Below are 20396 nucleotides of genomic sequence, written 5' to 3' on the forward strand. Positions count from 1 at the left end.
CGATCCATAATTCGTGTGGTTGACGACGAGAGCTCACTGACAAACTTACGTGAGGCGATAAACTGTTTCCCTACCAAAGACTTACAGCCCCAGTGCTAGACATCACCATAAACTGCCACACTGCAGACATCGTAGCGATATGAATGAAAAATTGTTAAAGCTACGTTAAAAATCCAAATCACACACACACACACACACACCACACACACTCCATTACTACTTACAAGTACATTTAGTTTTAGTACAGACGGTTCCAGAGGCGTAGCTATGATATTTTGCGCCCGGGGACGAACTATAAAATTGGCGCCCCAGCCCCCTCCCCGTTTAATCACATTTTTGAATATTACCCTTGTTTACTTATTATAATGTAACGTTGTAAGCCTCATTTTGGCGCCCCTGTATCTTGGCGCCCGGGGACATATATACCCCCCTGCCCCCCCCCCCCCCCAGCTACGCCTCTGGACGGTTCAAATGCACTCTTTTAGTACATTTGTTTTCAGCTACTTTTTTAGTTACCGATATTCATATGCATTCGATTTTATAATTGTAATTAAAGATCAGTTTTAAAAATGTACGTCGTGCCTAAATATAACAGCTGTGTTAACTTTGATTGATTCCTTTAAAAATGTTTATTCCTTCAAACAGACCACTCCAATTATGAACCAGAAACACAAAACAACAGGTGATATTCTAGCAGATAAATCCACGTCATGTGGTTCATTTGTTATAACAATGTTCGCGCGTGAAATCTAATCACGAGTCATACAGTTCTAGGACAAGGATAATAGAGTAATGTACCGTCTGTACTCGCAGGACAAGTTTAGCTGCAAATCGCACATACCCAGATCTGCCGTCACATATTGCACCAAGCTATCTGGACCTATCTGTTTGCTAAGGGTAATCATGAGAACAAATAGCATGAACCCTGATCTGCCGGCGCATTATTCGATGTCACATCAGGGTCTATCGTGTTTGCAGTTGGACTCTACTTATACGAGATTATAGCATGATATAATTTTAGGGCATGGTGGCCGCACTTAGTTTTCCTGAAAAATTGTCAAGATGTCAATTTTTTAAAAAAAACATTAAGTGCTTTTTGTTGATGTGCTAATAATGTAGGATCTTTATGTGTTTTAAAAGAGCGACTGTCGTCTTCAACAGACTTTGTCATTGATATTTATTAAGTACTCAAACATACAAAGGTACTTCCCCCCTTAATCGATATACCTTCTCAATGACTTTTCCTGCCAACAGTTCCTTAAACGACACAAATTTAAAAAAAAATTCCTCCAGAAATCACAGACAAAACTCCCAACCTCGGGATCATTACTTGTTCGCAGGAACTCTGCAAAGACTCGTTCCTGCCTGTAAATACTGAGCTTCGGATGGGATATTCCCATCTCAGACCAGAGGACATGATGGCTTCTGGTAATCTGACTACGGAAAAGTTATGTCCAGTGGACAGAAAAAGACTTATCCCACCTGATTTTATTACATGGGAGAAACTGTGTCACAGCTATAAAGAGATGAGAGAAAAACAAGTATGGACTCGACTTACTAAACCCTGTTTGTCCATAGTATGATGATGAAGTCGCTGATAACTAAGAGAATATAACACCTCTGTAACTTGGCTGGATATTAATAATCGCACGAAACAGTCCTATAAATAGTACAACAATCTGAGTACTTACTTCACGGATGTTTGACGCAGTATATCATCGACAATAAAACTTAGGTTTTGCGTCTCTAGTACAGACTGTTTTGTCTCTATGGCAATTGTTTTTATGCGATAAGTTTTTCCCGTTGACGAGTTTTTAAAATGCTGGTTTCTTTGCCATAATTTCAAGGAAACATGTCGTGTCTTTATCAGATTAACAAAGAGAGTATTTTGTGACAAAGTTTGACGTTCAAGAGCAATGCTGACCAGATGTGTCGGGTCACTTGGGACTCTTGTTGTAAGTTAGGGCTATACAGACGCTCAAAATGGGTTGACAGACTTAATAAGGATACAAAGTTGATCTCTTTTAATTTCAAATTAATTCACAGAATAATTGTAACTAATAACTATTTTTTAAAGAAATAATATTTTAGATGACGACAAATGCATTGTCGTAAGAGTGATGACGAAAGTACTGAACATCTATTCTACGACAGCAATATTACTTCCAATATTTGGTACTCTTTTACTACAATTTTTGCTCCTTGTTGACCAAATATTGTACATTTGTCAAAAAAATAAAAATAAAAAAAAATAAATAAAAATAAATATTGTTAGGAAGTGAACAATTGGATATTTCGAGCAATCTCTTGCTTATTTTGGCTAAATATTATATTTACATTTGCAGATTCAACATGCAAAATCCTTCCATTAATGTTTTCAAGCAAAATAGTTGAAGCGGATAAAAATACTGAAAACTAAACTGCAAAGTTAAACGACAAAGAGGACCAATGTCTTCGAAAATGAGCCTCAGCCATGAACATGTAACTTGTGCAATGCGTTAAACAGGAACTAATACTGTAATATTGATAAGTATATATCATCTACACACCGTACATCTGTGTCAGCCTATCTGTGTGTGTCCACGAGTGAATGTGATTTGGGTTTTTAATGTAGCTTTAAAAAATTTCCAGTCATACCGCTACGATGTCTGAAGTGTGGCAGTTTATAGTGATGTCTAGCACTGGGGCATCATGCCGCAGACATGTAGAATGATGTCTCACCCAGCCACATTATTCTGACACGAGTCCGACCAGTCCTAACACTAACCTCTTAATGCTGAGCGTCTAGCGAGGCAGCTGTTAGTGCCATTTGTTTAAAGTCTTTGGTACGAATCGACCGGGGTTTGAACCCGCGACCTCCCGCATCCGAGGCGGACGCTCTAACCACTAGGCCACCGGAGCGGTGTCAGCCTGTATAATTTGTGTCAAAAGAGATTGCGTGCAATATGCATGTGTGCATGTGTGTGTCTGTCTTTGCTAATTTAGTGCGTAATATTTATTGTCACTAGAATAATTAATAACCATACATGTTTTGATTGTAAGGTGACCTTGGGATGGTGTATCCCGACCCAGCGGTCAACCTATTACGGGGATTAACAAAAGGTTTGACTGACTTGTCCTTATGTGTGATTCTGATCTGGGGTGTTCGCAGTTTATTGCAGATTTTGATATTAATCTCAGTCTAATGCAGATGTACATGAATCTTAATTGACGAACGACTAAAGTAAGGCAACTGCACATTATCATTTGCATATTGCATGTTTTATTAAATCAAAGTTTTGTTTTTTAATGAGTATCTCATATTAAGCGTACAGTTAACATTTAACATACGTGGATGTTAGACAGTACATTAATTAGAAGAAAATGTAAGTGTATCTGTCATAAAGTGAAAATTACACAAACACCCGAATGTTAGGCAAATATAGCGTTCCAGATGTAAATATGTACACATATCCTTCGATTTAACTATACAGAACCTCAGAGTTATATCGAACGCACAGAGCGATGGATAATAATATGGTGGCATACAGGTGGACCTCAAGGATCGTTTAAATCAGTGGGTGTATTCTTGTTGAGAACACCGTTTCATGCGTCAAAATACATTCACTATTGTTATGAGTAACACTTTTGGTGAAATTCGTGGAATCTACATAATTATCCAATAGAATATAATTGTACCCGTTCCTCAATGGACGAATTTAAGTACAGACCAAGATCGCACTTTTTTATTTTCGCATTGTCATGAAAAGATATTTCAGGAAAATAAATCAATATAATCGATTAAAATTCTTGTGTGTTTCCTGCTACATGTTTCACTTGTATTATAAAATTAAATGACATTTATTTGACATAAAATATTTATGTTTTGTCTAGAACTTTTATAAGAATTACTGTTATAGATACCAATAAATTATCTCTTAACAGGTTGTTGCTATGTTGCTAACTGGACTCCTATTGCTGATAGAGGACGGACAGACAGCTATTTGCACACCAACTCAAGGTGCCACACACAGTCCTAACGGTAAACCTTCATTTGTCCTTGTCATTGCATAATGCAATTTTAAAATAGATTGACATGCATCAACTTAACACTGTGTTAATTCATTGTAAAGAATGTCTTCAACGAGTAATACACGAGCAGAGAGATGCAAGCAAGGATCTTTAATGAAAATCTTCTTGCAAGCCATTATGGATTCAAGTTGAACACTAACCACACTTTGTTTTACTGATACAGATAATTTGTGTAGTGATAGCGAAAACAGTTACTACGAGCCTCACTATGATTTACTCTTAAATTCCATCGTAAAAGTAGAAAAATATTCCCTTAACAGAATATATGAATTAATCATTCAATTGTAATATTCTCAATATGTCTTTTTTGTAAAATAAAAATTATTTGAAAGGTTTGATTCATGCGGGACAAATGCCTGGATTACAACCCGGATATCACGCACAATAATTTTACCCGCTCAGATGCACGTTTGATAATTCGTAAGGTTTAGTGAAGACCATGCCGTATAACGTAACAGGGAATTTGTTTGAACTCTTCGTGCTAACGTTAGTTTAAGCCGTATTATAATGGTCGCCGTTTATGTAAACATTTGATGACGGGTTGTAAGCGTTGTATTACTCAAAAGTGTAGCTAATGTTGTGAAAACAATGATGTCTATAATAAAGCTTTAAGGACTCACGCGTACAAATGATCTGGAAAAGTGGGAACCAGCCTAGAAATGGGTTAAGATAAAATAGAGTATATACTAGTTCTGGCTGGTCAGAATTGGTTAATAATGAAAGTTAGATTTTTAAAAATAATATTTTTAAATGCTTATTCTAGCACCACCGAAACAACAAAAACATTGCTTTATTGATAGATTTTCAGTCCCTTTACAGATGTTTGTTTGAAAGACTCATTGTTGAAATCAGCAGCTGACCATTTGGTGCGGATCTAAAAGAACATAATTAAAAAACACAAGTAGATTCCGAAACTGTCATCAAGGATATGTCTATACTGACAAATATAAGTCTGACCATGAGCACTCGGAAATTTTAAGCTGTTGAATTTTTAATATCATGGTGTTTGCATAGGTTTGCTATGGGAACTGAATTAGTACTGTAAGTCATTACATAATCACAGATCCGATGTTTGCTGTATAGGTTAGACTGGTTCTTGACCACTGCGTAGCTACCGCCCATAATCATATGTAGGAATACAACAAGGGACCAGTCTAAGTGTAAATTTGCTTACAGTGTTAAATAAACCTTGCTAACAACATTTAAAAAAATATATGTTGAATGAACTGTATATGTCTGCTATCCATGCTGTGATGATGACACCGTGATTATTACATATTCCTAAATTGCAAGACTTGTTTTCAATCTCTGTCATACGGTGATGGTTTAATGTTCTAATTAAACCACACGATGGATTTATTGATGATCAATATCAAATGCAACCTGATCTCGAATATGTTGAAATTCACTGACATATTCCATGCTGATGCCTTGGATATATTTATTTAGTTTCTATTAATAAAATATATGTAGTACAAATAATTGATTGGTTTAGGTTTTTGTTAGGGTGGGTAGAGGTCATCCACGTTTCGCTACGATATTTCTAATTTATTATTATCACCTTTTGCCTCCTGAAATTCTAATTTTTCAGTGACTATGTTTACACAGGCAGCCTCAGCTTAACTCGAACTATGACCTTATATAGTAAATACATAAGTGTGTCAAAAATGACATTGTGTACTAAGCAGGGAATGTTCCAACTTAACTTGAAGTGCAACGTTCTATACTGAGCGGGGTAGTGTTCATAATTTAACTCGAAATTCGATATTTTAATCTGCACAGGGAAGTGTTTTAAATGTGATGTTTATATAATCCACTTTTTCTCCGTTAACTTTACATTGTCAGGATCATGCAATATTCTACGATACTGAACACCTTCATATTGCATGCACGTGCACGACACATTTACCAAAAACAGTACAGTGTATTAGGAACTAATTTGTAAACAAACCATGTATACTCATGTAGTAGACTTTAGGTTTCAGTTTATTAGATTTGTTTGTGGATGAACTAAATCAGCTGTTTTGTCTATTTGATTGTAGAGATGATAAAGTGAACAATGTGGACGAGTTTACTGAGTCACAAATAAACTTTCAAACAAGCAAATGAATGATCGTGATATTTGCAATGTCCACAACAAACGTGAACGACGCAGTATTGAAAATACCGTTCTGATCATTAAAAAAGTTATTTGGGAGAAATGTTTGTAACTTTTCGTTAATGGAAAGGTTCAGACTATGACCAGTGCTCTCTAGGGTCTATAAAAATAGAATAGAAAAGCATACCGAGGGCAAAGGCAATCGCATATCTATCCGATACGTACCATTTTATAAGCGAAAGTTCTAAATTCCTGAGGAAAATGCAAGTGAAAGTTTTCGTAGAAAAGTATGGGCCTCAGATACAATATCCGAAGACGACGAAGAATTCTTATTTTCGTCGGTTGAATGGGTTGTCACACACCAGCTGCTTTGCAATTTTCCGCGTTAACTTTGTTGATACAATCTTTAGGATTTAGACTAACGATAAACGCCATGCAGGTCATAACATAGCTACCGGAACATGCAAGTTGCCAGGCATAAACGGGTCTTCTTTAGCTGGAAATAACAATGGCAAAAATATACTTACATTTTTCCATCTTGAATTTCCTCAAAATGTACTTTCGTAGTTCTGCAAATTTGAATTACATGAGATATGTCATGGGTTCAAAAGCTTGATTACACATTTGGAAATTGTACTGTAATTTCAACTACATTCCAAGTGCAGTAACATTATCATTACTGCAACAGAAATGAAATGAACGTATTTTTGATAATTTCAATTGAAAGAGTTCATATTTTCACCACACAGTGATTCAAGCATTTAATGACAGAACAGAATAACACCTGGAGTTGAGCCGAGAGGCATCCCTCCCTGCTCAAATCACATACACATGTATTTTGTGTGGAATTGACACAGCTGATAAATCCAGTCCATAATCAGCGGAATTGAGTAGAATCGACATCTTTTTGAAGGTGATGTCAAGCGCGCGAATAAGTTCAAATTTTGCTGGTCGGTGTTATGTTCGCATTAATATTGTTGTTGTGTATTGATGAATCTGCGCTTATGTATTCATTTTCAAATACAACATAAATTCAATTACTTTGTTTCTTGTAGTGTATTTTTTATATATAATTAGGCCTTGGATAGATTAAGAAAATGAGTATATAATAAAATACTAAGCAGGGGAATATTCTAACGTAGTTCTAAATGTGAAGCTATATACTGAGCAGGAGATTGTTTTTAAAGCTCTGAACAATGATGTCTGTTCCGACGAGATTGTTTCAACCAGTAATGTGGTCCTGGTCACGTATGTCTCTTAGTAAAGTAGAATCAAATCATGTCCACAATATTGCCTGGTAAATAAACTACAGCTACATATTCCCACGTAACTCCACGCAGCCAAATATCCATACTTGTGCTTATTACATTAAACAAGGCGGAAACACATTGGTAGGACCAGTAGCATCACATAATCAAAGCGACGATTGACTAATTACCTGTGTGAAACAATTTTCTGGTCAGCATCGCTAAAACTTCAGCCCTTTACATAAGGTATTATCATACTCTTTGTTCAGAGCCGCTCTTAAATTTTACACCAGCATCTAAGTTATTTACCAAGCAGGTGATCCTCAGTACAAAATGTCTAATTTTGGATGATTAATTTAACGTGTTGATTGCCGACCCATTCAGGTATCTCATTCAGGGATTCTTGTCCAATCACGTTTATATATACCCAGAGAAGTTCTCTACAAAGTGTCTCATCTTGTATCATAATTTTTAAGTATAAAAAACACAAAAATATTTAACTTGACGTTTAGTTTCAAATCTGTGCTCCTTTCATCGCAAGTAACTTCACTTTAGACTGGCTGACGAGGAAACCCAAGCGTAAGCTTAATCTCAGTGACAGAGCTGCTTGGTACATAAAGTCCCATCTGGAGCAATGTCCACGGTGGCTTCGAAATTAACAGTTCATTTTTGCCCGATGTCCAGAATTACTAGATATTAACTACTCTCTTTATGTTTTTAAAATTCAGATCCCCCAATGCCAACATACCCAAATTCATTCCAAGTAGACCTCCAGGGGATCATTTTAGACAAAGGCTATACCTTAGACGCCACGATTTATTACGATTTCCCGGGCAACAGAGCTGCCATGAGAACCTTCAGCCGTGGACTGGATGGAAGGATCATCTTTAATTACGCTACAGACGAAATTTTCTTCATAACAGGTTATTATTACATTATTATTATTATTAATATTATTATTATTATCATCATCACCATATCGTCATTATCATTATTATGAGGATATTCTTCAAATAATTGTCACTTCTAACCACCTGATACTGGCAACAGGTTCCTGTAAATCTTTTCTGAATCTTATTGCTGTAATGAAAAGACGCGGTATAAACACACGGTGACATGTAACTTCGAATTTATTTTGCACCGTATTGGGGCGTATCCTACCACATTTACTGCTGTTAAAGACCGAGGACTTCTGTTATTGTTTTCCCAAACCTTCCCTAACTATCAGGCAAATCTGGTTTTGTCTTTTTAAATTCGATGTCTCCAAACACTTTCAGAACAGTCCCTTATTTTTGTTAGAGTTTAACGATGAACATCAGCATCTGTTTCTTTCCAGCCAGTCCAATGGGTAACTTTGTACGAGTTGTGCTGTCGTCGGTCTAGATTATGTAGTTCTATTAAATCTTTTCCCTGTTGTTCATCATTTCTATCTCCGCCATCAGCTCAAACCTTATTCAGAGCCAACCTGACCATACAGGCAATTTGGCTTAGCTTAGTGCGCCAGGCGTGAAGGGGCACCGGATTAGACAGAGTGAATTTTTGCCAAAGCCAAAGTTCGCTTAGAGCACACAAAAAATGAACCCTTGGGCCGGCCGTGACCTTATTATAGTGTAAAACATTTTGTATTTCTGAGACAGCGTTCAATCTATCAGATAGTGTCCGGTTAGGATTTTCAAATATGTTCATGATTCTGGTTCCATTTTGCACATATAGGTCGGGAAGTTGATTGTTTATTTTCGTGTATCTCACGCATGTGTGAAAGGTCACGACCAAATGTTGCCTTCGTTAGAATGTCATTATCCACTTACAACCAGGTCTGAATGTACTTACTATCCTGCTTTTCCGTCTGTGTAAAACTGTTCAGGACAAAGCAATTTCCTCTATAGTCTGACTATACCAACCCGTTTGTTTGTAACAGCCCCCCTAAACCATTTCAATAATGGAAACATTTTAATGTGATAAAAGGTGCAAGGAACTTAGTCAATTCATTCATTGATTTATAATTTCTAACATGACTGAGTAGAGTGGCCCTAGCACCATCATCATCTGCGCGTTTCATGCTTAACAAAAGTTTTAAATATTATAGACGGACGTGCTCGAGATCCATTTCCAGTTCATGGACAAGACCATTTTCAGGAAAGGGGTGTGTGCACGACTTCAGATGTACATACATATGTCGTCTGCTTCCGATATTTACAATGGTAATTTACGGAATTATCCAGCAGTTATCGAATAGGATGAACTACGTCATTATGTTGTCTGATGGAAATTAACTAGGCCATAGTGTGCGCAATATGGCGCCGTGTTAGTATGGAAAATCCATTAAGCACGAAAGGTGCAGCGGATGCCAATATTAGGCCACCCTTGTCACAGTCAGTTAGAAATTATAAATCAATGATTCAGTGGACTTAGTTCTGTGCACCTTTTATCAGATTAAACCTTTTCGTTATTGAAACCGGTAGGGGTGTACAAACAGACGGGGGTGTATAGTCAGACTATAGCTAGATACATTTTCAGTTCTCTATATCTGAGATGCTCTCTTTCGTATTGTGTGAAGAAATCTGTGAGTGTCTTTTTCCTAGAATTTGTCGTCCATATTCTCTTACACTTCCTATAGCATCCTGTCTTTATTTCAAAACAGTCTTCTACTGTCATAGTCGTACATTGGGACATCTTCAGATACAAGTTAATGGCCACCCTAAGGAAAATAATCTCAGTTTAATACTAAACATAAAATTGGAGAAATTAATGCTTTTTAATGAAAAAATAACGGAAAGAAATGAGGAACGCTATTAAAAAATTTTGAGAACCTAAGTAATTTAGTGCTTTGGAAATAAAACAGTTGGTTGACATTAGCTTAGAAAGGAGAAAAGGTCATTTGCTTCCACAACGGGGCAAGGATTCATATTTTTGCCAACCATTCATTAGTTTGAAAATAATTGTTTGGAAGTAAGTTAATGATGTAATTGCTATGTAATGCCTTAACATACATATAATGCATTTGAAGGAGCGTATATAGAGGATAAGAAGTTCTAGTTCTGGCTTAGTTTATCCTCTTTATTTTTAAATTTTTAAATCTATTCCAACCGTTGACATATGAGATTCTCAATTATATGGGTAAAACTGGCTTGAAATTAAAAATATTGGGTCGTTCAAATGTCCTGGAATATTACAAATTTAATATAAGCCCAAACATAATTGGTCTATGTTATACTATATTTGGCTTTGAGTTTTCTTTTGTATATACATTTACTGAATATTTATATTGGGGAATAACTGTCAACGTTCAAATATGATTGTTTTAAATTAATTTCAACTTATAACATCATACATAATATTTTTATATGATTTCGAAGTCGATTTGAGCATTAAGTCTTAACTAGAGCTAAAATCTGACGATTCAAGATTAAAACTGACGGCTATGGTAAGTTATGTTATCCCACTAATAATTAGAGATATACCACCAGACTCTACAATCCTTGTAAGTGATAAGAAACAATAAACAGTACTCTTCAATGGAGATGGGTAATATTGGTAGTGCAGGAAAATGTTAATGTACAGAATATTGAAATATCAACTTTGCAGAAGGCAGAAATTAGATTATTCCACTTCAAAGTTCGTTATATCAACTATTTATATTTTTCAACAACAATTGCAAAAATCGCATAATTTATTTTTTCTTCTTTTTTAAGCATACTTTAGATGCTAACCGGTGATTTTCTTGTTTCTAAAATACTAAAATAAGTTTCAATGATTCAGATTTGAATTATTTTTCTTGCTTATATTTTAAGTTATGTGCTAGTGATTTGGCCCGTTATATTTTTGTATCATAGTATGATTATGTCTTTGCAATCAGGTTGATTTAATGTCATTATTGTTGTAATGCCATGTCAGTTAATAAAACTAATCAGAGATGATGCTGAATTGTTGTTTTAAGTCACGCTGATAAGTCTTACCTTTTACATGCAACATTTCATGCTTGGTTTGCACATTTACCGACTGCAGTCTTTGTAGATTGGGTGTAGTCCGTTTTGTCCTTGTTCTGGCACAACGTTTCAAATGAGCCTCGAACAGTTATTGATTCGTGTTACGCGATGTTCCTTAGCAACTGATCTCATATTATATGTAGATCGACATAGCAAGTTTTGTTATGATAAAAATATTTACATGGTTAGGGAAATTATTTGGGACTTTATCTCAGTCCAGTTGCCTTCAAAATTACATGGCATTTATTTACAGTATAATTCATTTATGACACTAATTCCTGGTTTTACGAATTTTGCCTCATGCAAGATATTGATTTGTGCCAAGCGATTATAAAATAAACGTATTAAATGTACTTATGTTTGTACTGATTTTTTTAAGACGATCGCTGCTCGCGTGATTTTAGGTTTTTGTTATCAAGGCTCTGAATGTAAAACATATTCAGCTGAATATCTTTGCCAAGATTACTGTTGATTTGTACACTCGACACATCCTGTCGGGTATTATGACGTGGGAGCATGTCAATCATTACACGAATCCTCGTTAGCTCGAGACACTGATTTCTCGAACTGATTCACTACAATCTTTCGAGTTATAAACTGTTGACTTTGAATTGCTTCCACTGGAATGCATTTTTTGTTTTGTTGTTATTCTCAGGTAATGTGTGCCAGACATTTAACTTGAGCACTAGTCCAGACAAGGTCTTTTTTGGTGAGACGTATTCAAATGGTGCGCCTCATATTATGTCCAGCACCATCGCTCTCAAGTTTGGTCCGGAATTTGGAGAGGTAATTTAGTAATCAGTCTATGACTATCACCACAATATTACATGGATTGCAATTTCTCTGTACGTGTAATTATGTATATTTATGATGATCGGTGATAATGTTGCTTTTGTATTTTCAAGAGAGATTCACATAGGGAAACGCTTGCGTCAAAATTTGATAGAACATTGGATAAATTACTTTAAATTGACGCATAATTCACGTGAATGCTTTTCCTTTCCAGTCATTTATGTGTAACACTAGTTAGATCTTTGAAACACGTGATGAAATTATGTGATACTAAAGCATGCCAATTGTGTGTGTGTGTGTGTGTGTGATTTGGATTTTTAACGTAGCTTTAACAGTTTTTCAGTCATCTCGCTACGATGTCTGCAGTGTGGCAGTTTATAGTAATGCCTAGCACTGGGGCATCATGCGGCAGACATGTAGCATGATATCCCACCCAGTCACAGTATCTTGACACCAGGCGACCAGTCCTAACACTAACCTCGTCATGTTGAACGCCAAGAGAGGCAGCTATTAGTACCGTTTTTATAAATCTTTGGTATGACTCCGCCTGGGATCGAACCCAGACCTCCCGCATCCGAGGCGGACGCTCTATCAGATATTTCGAATTTTACTGTCCATACTCAAAAGGGTGATTGTTGGAGAAAATTCATTATATATTAGATTATTCATAGAAGTACAATTTCTTTCTTCTCGTTCAATTCATGAAAACGGAAGTATATGAAGGTTGACGGGAATTGTATGATTTCGTAGGCTATTTTACACTTGATCAATAAACGTGTTACAATAATGTATACATATATGCTGTCAGTTGACGTGTTTTAACCAAACAAAAGAGGAAAACCTTGTGTGTAAGAAAAAACAAGAGTTCTTAGTCCGCTAGAATATTTAAATAAAAATCTCGTTTCTTTATAATAATATACCTTACATGCTCGCTTTGAAGTAAAGTCAAACTGCAAAAAATATAGACCATGATCTGCCTTCGAACAATGCGATGGTAGACCGGGATCTATGTAGCTTGTTGTACGGATCACTCCTAGCGAACTATTTTGATCCAGATTGGCCAGCGCAAATCTGGGTCTAGGCCGTTTGCTGTTGGACTCGATTTATAAGCGAGTATGTACGGTACTTGTTTAACAAACTTTTCTAACCATCAAACATGTCATTTTAGTGTCTGCTTGCTTTTCTCTTCAAATGTCACTTTAGTAATATTAACGGTAAATAAAAAAAATAATAATATAATGTTCAAGAATTCGTCCCGTCTTTCCGCAGGTTTATATGGGAAATGCCACAATTCTGGGAATGACTGTACAACACTGGCAAGCTTGCGTATATTGGAATTCTACCAATTCTACGTTCCTTGTGGATTACTACTTTACACGTATAAGATTCACTTATTCATATATCATGTAAATGCTTTTGTTTGATGGTGCCTTACATGGTATTATGTTATTATGTTTTAGCGTTGATCGTTTAGCTTACCGTTCATTTCCAGAAACGTTCTGTAATGCCCCTGTTAAAATACTTAATAATCATTGCACACTAAAAACACCAATAATAATCTGTTGAATCTGCCTTCAGGCATTTCATAATATTTCATTATGGAATCGGCATGTTCTTCTGCTAATTACTGAAAATTGACCCTGCAGAAAATGTAGCATGTTAGTAATCGCGTCCAGTAATTTCTTGCTTGTTTTGTTTTGTTAAGTTGGATGATGGTAAACTGTGCAGGTCGAGGGTTTGATACGTTTAGTGGACATACCCAAATTTAGAGGAATCGATGAATTCATTTTCTGCAGTTTATCTTACTTGTTATTTGTGGTTAGTGTTAAAGTCATAAACCATTACATCCTGTTTGCCGCTATTGCTAATTTGCTTTCATTTGTTGTTTTGTTGTGTTTTTGCCTGACCAAATTTGCATGTAGAATGTACATGCGTTGCCTTCTTGTTCAATCAGTTGTATTTAATATACTAACATTTAAGTTTATTCCCATCATTCAACCAGTGTGTTCTATCCTTGTTCACATGATCTCATCTGCGTCAGAAAAAAGTGGGTTTTATCATTGTCCATCACCTATACGCATCTTCTAATCAACATGTTCCACACGATGACGAAACGTTGTTACAATTCCTAACAGATGACAGAAAGAACAAAATTATGTGCAATTTGTAAAACTCCTTTTCGTATACCAGTGTACATATTATTCTCTACTCTGGCTGATTGGTTGACGCACATCCTTCATTAAAAGTAAACGACGATATCAGATTAAATAAATTATGACTGGTCTTTCCAAATTCAAAATACGCATCAACATTTTTTGAATATTTTGAATTTTTATTGAATCACATAAATCACACCCTCGTTAGCTATTATTTTTGGACTGTCATTATTTATTCATTGTGTATGTTTTGCAGCAATTTCATAATGTTTAATTTTAATTTTAATGGGAATAGAAAAAACTTATAGATTGATATCGTGACCTTGTTAATATATCTAATTTTGAATTCCACATGTACATGTTGCAAACTACAATTTATTTTTAATTGCTGCTATTTAAATGTATGTGTTATTTTGATTTAATTGTCATATTTATTTAAACTGAATATGTATTGGCATGGAATACTGGCCTATTACACTGAATGTTGACTGAATATAAATAAACGAATAAATAAATAAATAAATTTGCAATATTAGCGAATGCTATAATAAGGGTGATCTTAATATAAATTGTTTGTAGAAAACTGGGATACTGCGTCAACATACCAACATGTTCCTGTCAGGGCAAACGTAACCGGAAGTAAATGGCAAAATGGAACACAAACATTTTTCAACCACGTGTACGACTACTACGCCTTTCATGTGACATTAGATCAAGATCCCGATATTTTTACGGTATGATTATGTACAGTCTAATGGACAAATTGCACCTGAAATGTTTCATGCATTCTAGAATTTGACAAGGACACTATAACAAGGGTGAAAAGCAGGGAATTTCAAGTACGTTTAATCTCAAAATCATGAAATCAACAAATTACTCGACTGCTACATGAGGTTAACATAAAACATCACAAACATTTTGTTTTAGATTGAAATAAAAAAAATCATCTGTATTCTTTGAAGACGGACTGTAATATTTAGTTTCGCCTATACATACCTTTTGTCTGTGTAGGGTACCTTAAGACTGACTTAAAGAGATTTTGAAATATTTAAGCTAGAAAATATATTGGTAGTTACATTTTTTTTTTCTTTTTTCCACTAAGACGCTTTCTACAGCTGACGCAAGTACGTTCACATTTATATCTGAAAACACTAAATTGTTACAATTTAATTGATAAATTCTGATGCTAGGACAATAACGACAAGAAAGAGGAGGAGGGAAATACACAAAGAAATTCACTTTATCAAGACCGAATGGGGTGGAAACTTCTAAAGCGATTATATCATGATACTTTTAATAAAATATGGTATTCTTTTGGCTAAATCTTCTATTTATAATCTATAATATTTTGGATTTACGGTCAAGCAACTTTATTAAGCAATGAGAATTCCGCTTAACATTCCCAGAATATTAGCCAACGGATTTGCTGAAAACGTTCAGGTCAATGAACTTAAATTATCCAGAATGTTTGCCGTACATTGTTATGGCATTCGTTCTGATCTCTGGTATTTATTAGATTATTGCCTGTAAAGATTGTCACAAACATTCTGTAGCAACTATTCTGGCAATGTTGGTCAAAATCCAAGATAAATCCACTAAATATACATAGCTGCAATAATAATAATGTGACTTACTCTTATTCTGCAGAAGCGTAAAATGATAGGTGACCGTTAAATGACAGGTGGACACATTCAGCAATCCGTCAGTACCATTGAAATACAACTGTCCTTCATAAATACATTTCTTGTACTAGTGTATGCATTTTTGGTTCGGAATATGCCCATATACTTGTCTGGGTCGTGTCCAGGAATGGTTATGGTAGCTGGCATTCATATGTCCAGGAGATATATGGACTTTAATATGTCAAGGATTAGTCTGGAAATGGGCTTTGGTGAGTTTAGAATATGTCTGGAATTATGAATTTAGAGAATGTCACATTATTCTTGCATTTGTCTTGGGATAGAGATTAGGACATATTCATCAAAATTCATCCAAGACATCCTGGACATATTCCAGATATAATTCATGGGGCAGCATTGTTCTTGAATGTCTCTGGGAGAAGTTCAAGGCAAGGACATTTTCCTGGATACATTCCTGTTATAATGTGTAAGTTATAAGCAAGTCATTCCAGTTCTTTCTTCTATATCAATATCTGATCATTTATTTATCTTTAAAAAAACAAATATATGGGATATATCCAGGAATAACAGAATGCGTATAAACGTCTGCGCTGTGTCTTAGAACAGAAAATAAAATACAATACACTATAATAAGAAGCCTTAGCATAAATAAAAGGCGAAATTCCAGTGATTTAACATTAAAATTATTATTAGTCTATTTCTTTTCTTTGATAATGCACAAACATTGAAAATCAGTTGTTTTTTCATTGTGTTCTTTTGAGAACCGAAGAGATCCATTGATTTTAGGACTGATTAATTAAAAAATTATTGTCAACAATTTATTCACGGTTTTCAAAAAAGCTCAATTGTTGATCTATTGAAAGTCTATGATGTTTCTTGATCATTTTTTCATCTGTCACTAAAAATATGATTTGAACGAATCTACCATTTTCATAAACACTTCACAAGGATGGCCGACTGATCAAGGTGGAAGTTGTCGAGGTTCTGTACATTTTCTAACGATTCTGCAGTCTTATTTTTTTAAAATAGGTTTTCTGTTGATTAAATGTAGATTCATTAAGTTTCCAATTTATTATGTATGTGATGTTTGATATCATGCAGTAATATCAGATTGCCTAGCCATGCAGTTCGTTTATTTCAGACACCGAAAGGAGTTATTTGCCCTGGGCGGAAAAACATAAGACCTATTCCACAACTACCGGACTATTTTTACTTTAGGGTTGAGATGATATATCCCGATCTTGGAACAGTTTCAGCGACAGATGTAAGTTGCAAATACGAAAATCGCTTAACGATCATTTGCATCTGTGTTGTTTGCTTGTTCATTTTAGATGCCTCTCATCACATTTCGTCGATGTACTGAAAGCCTATGCTCATTTATCTTCACATACAAAGATAATGACCATGTTTTTCACCTCAATTTTGCAAATACAAAAACTGCTTACATGTTCAGGTGTTTTTGCTCTGAAATAATACATTGTTTCCAGAAATACTATTATTATTATTATTATTATTACTATTATTATTATTATTATTACTATTATTATTATTATTATTATTATTACTGGTGTTGATGTCATTCGTCGTGGTTTTGTATTTTGTTGCTGTTTCTGTCACTGTTGCTATTATTATTATTATTATTATTATTATATATGTTTAGTGTTGTTGCTGTTTGTCCTTCATCCTTATATTTGTTACTGACTAATTGATTGATTGATTAGACTTCCAGTACATGCACAGTCATCTTCGATAGCCAAGCTTCTGATATGATAACCCTATCGACACCTTGGCGTATCCAGCAGATATTTCTTTACTTTAGGTCTGTGAATTTCATTGGATGTGGTGGCTTGCCACATTGTCTACGTATTAGGCTTATATGCATCTGTAATGTTGTCTCTACATGACACGATTACATCAACATCTCCATTGTTATAATGTTGACCATAGATTATGTACAGATTATGTACACGCGTCGTCATCGAAGTGCAGCGGGCCAGGATAGGTTTCTTTTCACAGCCCGGGAGGATGCGAACCATAACTCCATCAAAATGGTAGGTGGGATTTCCTTAGCTATTCGATATTTGTTATTTGTGCTCTTGAAATTGATCCCGGTCCAGGATATTAAAGACTACCAATAACTAAAATCGCATCTGGTGGTCAGGTCTAGGGGGCAATCAGCATTAGGAACATGCATTTGGGGACTTTATCATCAGACACGTTGAAAAGCGACATGTTTATGTTCATGGATCCTATATGAATGCATTGCTCAACCGGGATTGTCCAAGACGTGCGAGAGACATAGTTAAAACAGCGACATCACCTGCTGTGTTAACGAAAACGATATCCCACGATTCTCCTATTTACAATCTCTGTTGCCGCACGACGTACATCAGATAACCTTTCTTCCAGAAAGCCATAATGTCTGAGAGGACCAAACGCCATGATTCAAATTGTGACTGACAATCGTTCTTATAGTTGACGGATGAATAATTGATGTGAATGTTTTCAAAAGATTACCAACAAACCGAATTCAAAAATGAAGAAAATAATGAAGAATTCAGAGAACACAGGGAACACTTGACAAAAAATGTTATTAAAAGTGCTGAAAATGTAGAAGACCAACCAAGACGCCAAACTATAGTTATTTTCATGATCTCCTAGTTTTGGTTTTGTGGGGTTTAAAGCAATTTTCTTCAGCACGGTAAACGTCTGGAAAATTTTCTCATATAGTTGATGGAGCCAAGTCTAAAACTCTTATTTAACGAACGCACATTATTCGAACGAACAGAGAGCTCCAAGGCTGCGATTTGAAACTTCATGACGAAACACCGCTTAGTGTCGAAGAAGGCGCGAAAGAAAGCTCAGAAGAAAAGTAGAAGCTCGTATTCCTGTGTCAGAGGATTTTCACGAAACAGTTGAGCCGGACATGCATACTGTTTTATCCGGTCATTGTACAAGCGCACATCGATAGGAAAACGGCATTTCTGAAAACATGGCAAACTCATTGAATAAAAACTATAGGGATATTGAAGAGACATGCATAAAGTTGTTCATGATAAACATAGATGAAAGAATACTGAATTCAAGCTTTTAATTTGTAATAGTTCAGGTATGCCAAAGAAAATATCCGGTGATTAGTATAGTGTTGAAACCAATGATTCAGTCAGTGTTTTATGCAACATTTATGATATTTTGGATTTAGCTGAAACTTGCAATAAGGAAAAAGGTGATATAATTGGTTATTCATGTACCGTCAGCGTAAGAGAGAAAGACCCAAATGGAAAACGCAATCCAGGATGCATTGATATGTATGTGGTAGAAACTTAAATAGAAGTTGATCGTGTTATTAATCTTGCAAGTAAGCAAATTTTTTTTAATCATTTTCAATAATTCTCCTGCAAGTTTACTGTTTGGGATAATGTGCATGTCACCTAAATTCGCAGAGGAATGGAAAAGGAAATCTAATGGAAAACTAATCAGCGGAATACTGCAATGCTGCAATACCAATTCAGATCATGCTTTCATTACTGGTGAAGATTTCAATGCACATATATCGACATAAGCTGATTATCTAGTATATAATATAGATCGTCTAGTGATTGATTACAAAGAGAACTTGGTATACAGGCTAACTCAAACTGTAAAGACCCGAATCACTACGGCGATCATTTACCTAAGTTTTCTCAGTTATCTAGGATGTAGATCGTAAATCAATATGAGGAGAATACATAGAGATTGACAATTTATACATGCAGCCAAGACAGATCAAGTAAAATCATAGATTATTTTCTACTACATCACATTCCAAATTTGTAATAGAGTCGAATATATTTACCTACCGATAATATGTAGTTTGGACATTACTGATCTTTCAGCTTTAAATAAGTAGTATGTTGAAGCTGTTTCTCCCATACGGATAGGAATTCAGTTCATACAAACACATATGTCAAAAATTTGAATTCTTTATTTTTTTTAAAGCTGATTGGGTATCGATTCCTAATTTCGGAACAAGACTAAGTTGATATTGCTTTGTATACTTTAATGGAAATAGTACATGAAACAGCGCACAATATGAAGGTAGAAGAATGTGATGTCAGATGTAATCATTCGAAAGAGTCATCAAATAAACAATCGTGGTTTGGCTCAGGTTATAAAATTGTTATCAAGGCATCGTGCACTTGATGCACTAGGAACATTTAGACGGTCACAAACGAGAGGGGCTTTGCATAAGTACTGTATGAACATGTATAAGACATAAACAAGATGTACACAAAGTTACGAATAAGGCCAGTTTAGAAACTGCTTGATAAAAATAGAACTTAAACAATTTTGGAACTTTTAAGAAGCCATATAACCACCATACTTACAAGAGTTATTAGCAAGGCATAAGGTCAGTACTTTTGGGA

At 35.3% G+C, this 20396-nt stretch overlaps 1 protein-coding gene across 1 annotated transcript in view; it reads left to right on the forward strand.

Moving 5' to 3' along the window:
* Positions 1-20396, forward strand: part of LOC149806717 (uncharacterized) — a 109270-nt gene that overhangs the window by 20079 nt on the left and 68795 nt on the right. Inside the window, exons 2-7 of the mRNA XM_089956882.1 lie at positions 3925-4021; positions 8145-8339; positions 12058-12188; positions 13464-13572; positions 14930-15084; positions 17132-17254. Of these exons, the coding sequence (XP_089813008.1) occupies positions 3925-4021; positions 8145-8339; positions 12058-12188; positions 13464-13572; positions 14930-15084; positions 17132-17254 (810 nt within the window). The remainder of the gene's footprint in view (positions 1-3924; positions 4022-8144; positions 8340-12057; positions 12189-13463; positions 13573-14929; positions 15085-17131; positions 17255-20396) is intronic.

Source organism: Sinohyriopsis cumingii, chromosome 1 (assembly GCF_028554795.1).
Source record: "Sinohyriopsis cumingii isolate HCF-2022 chromosome 1, ASM2855479v2, whole genome shotgun sequence".
Lineage (NCBI taxonomy): Eukaryota > Metazoa > Mollusca > Bivalvia > Unionida > Unionidae > Sinohyriopsis > Sinohyriopsis cumingii.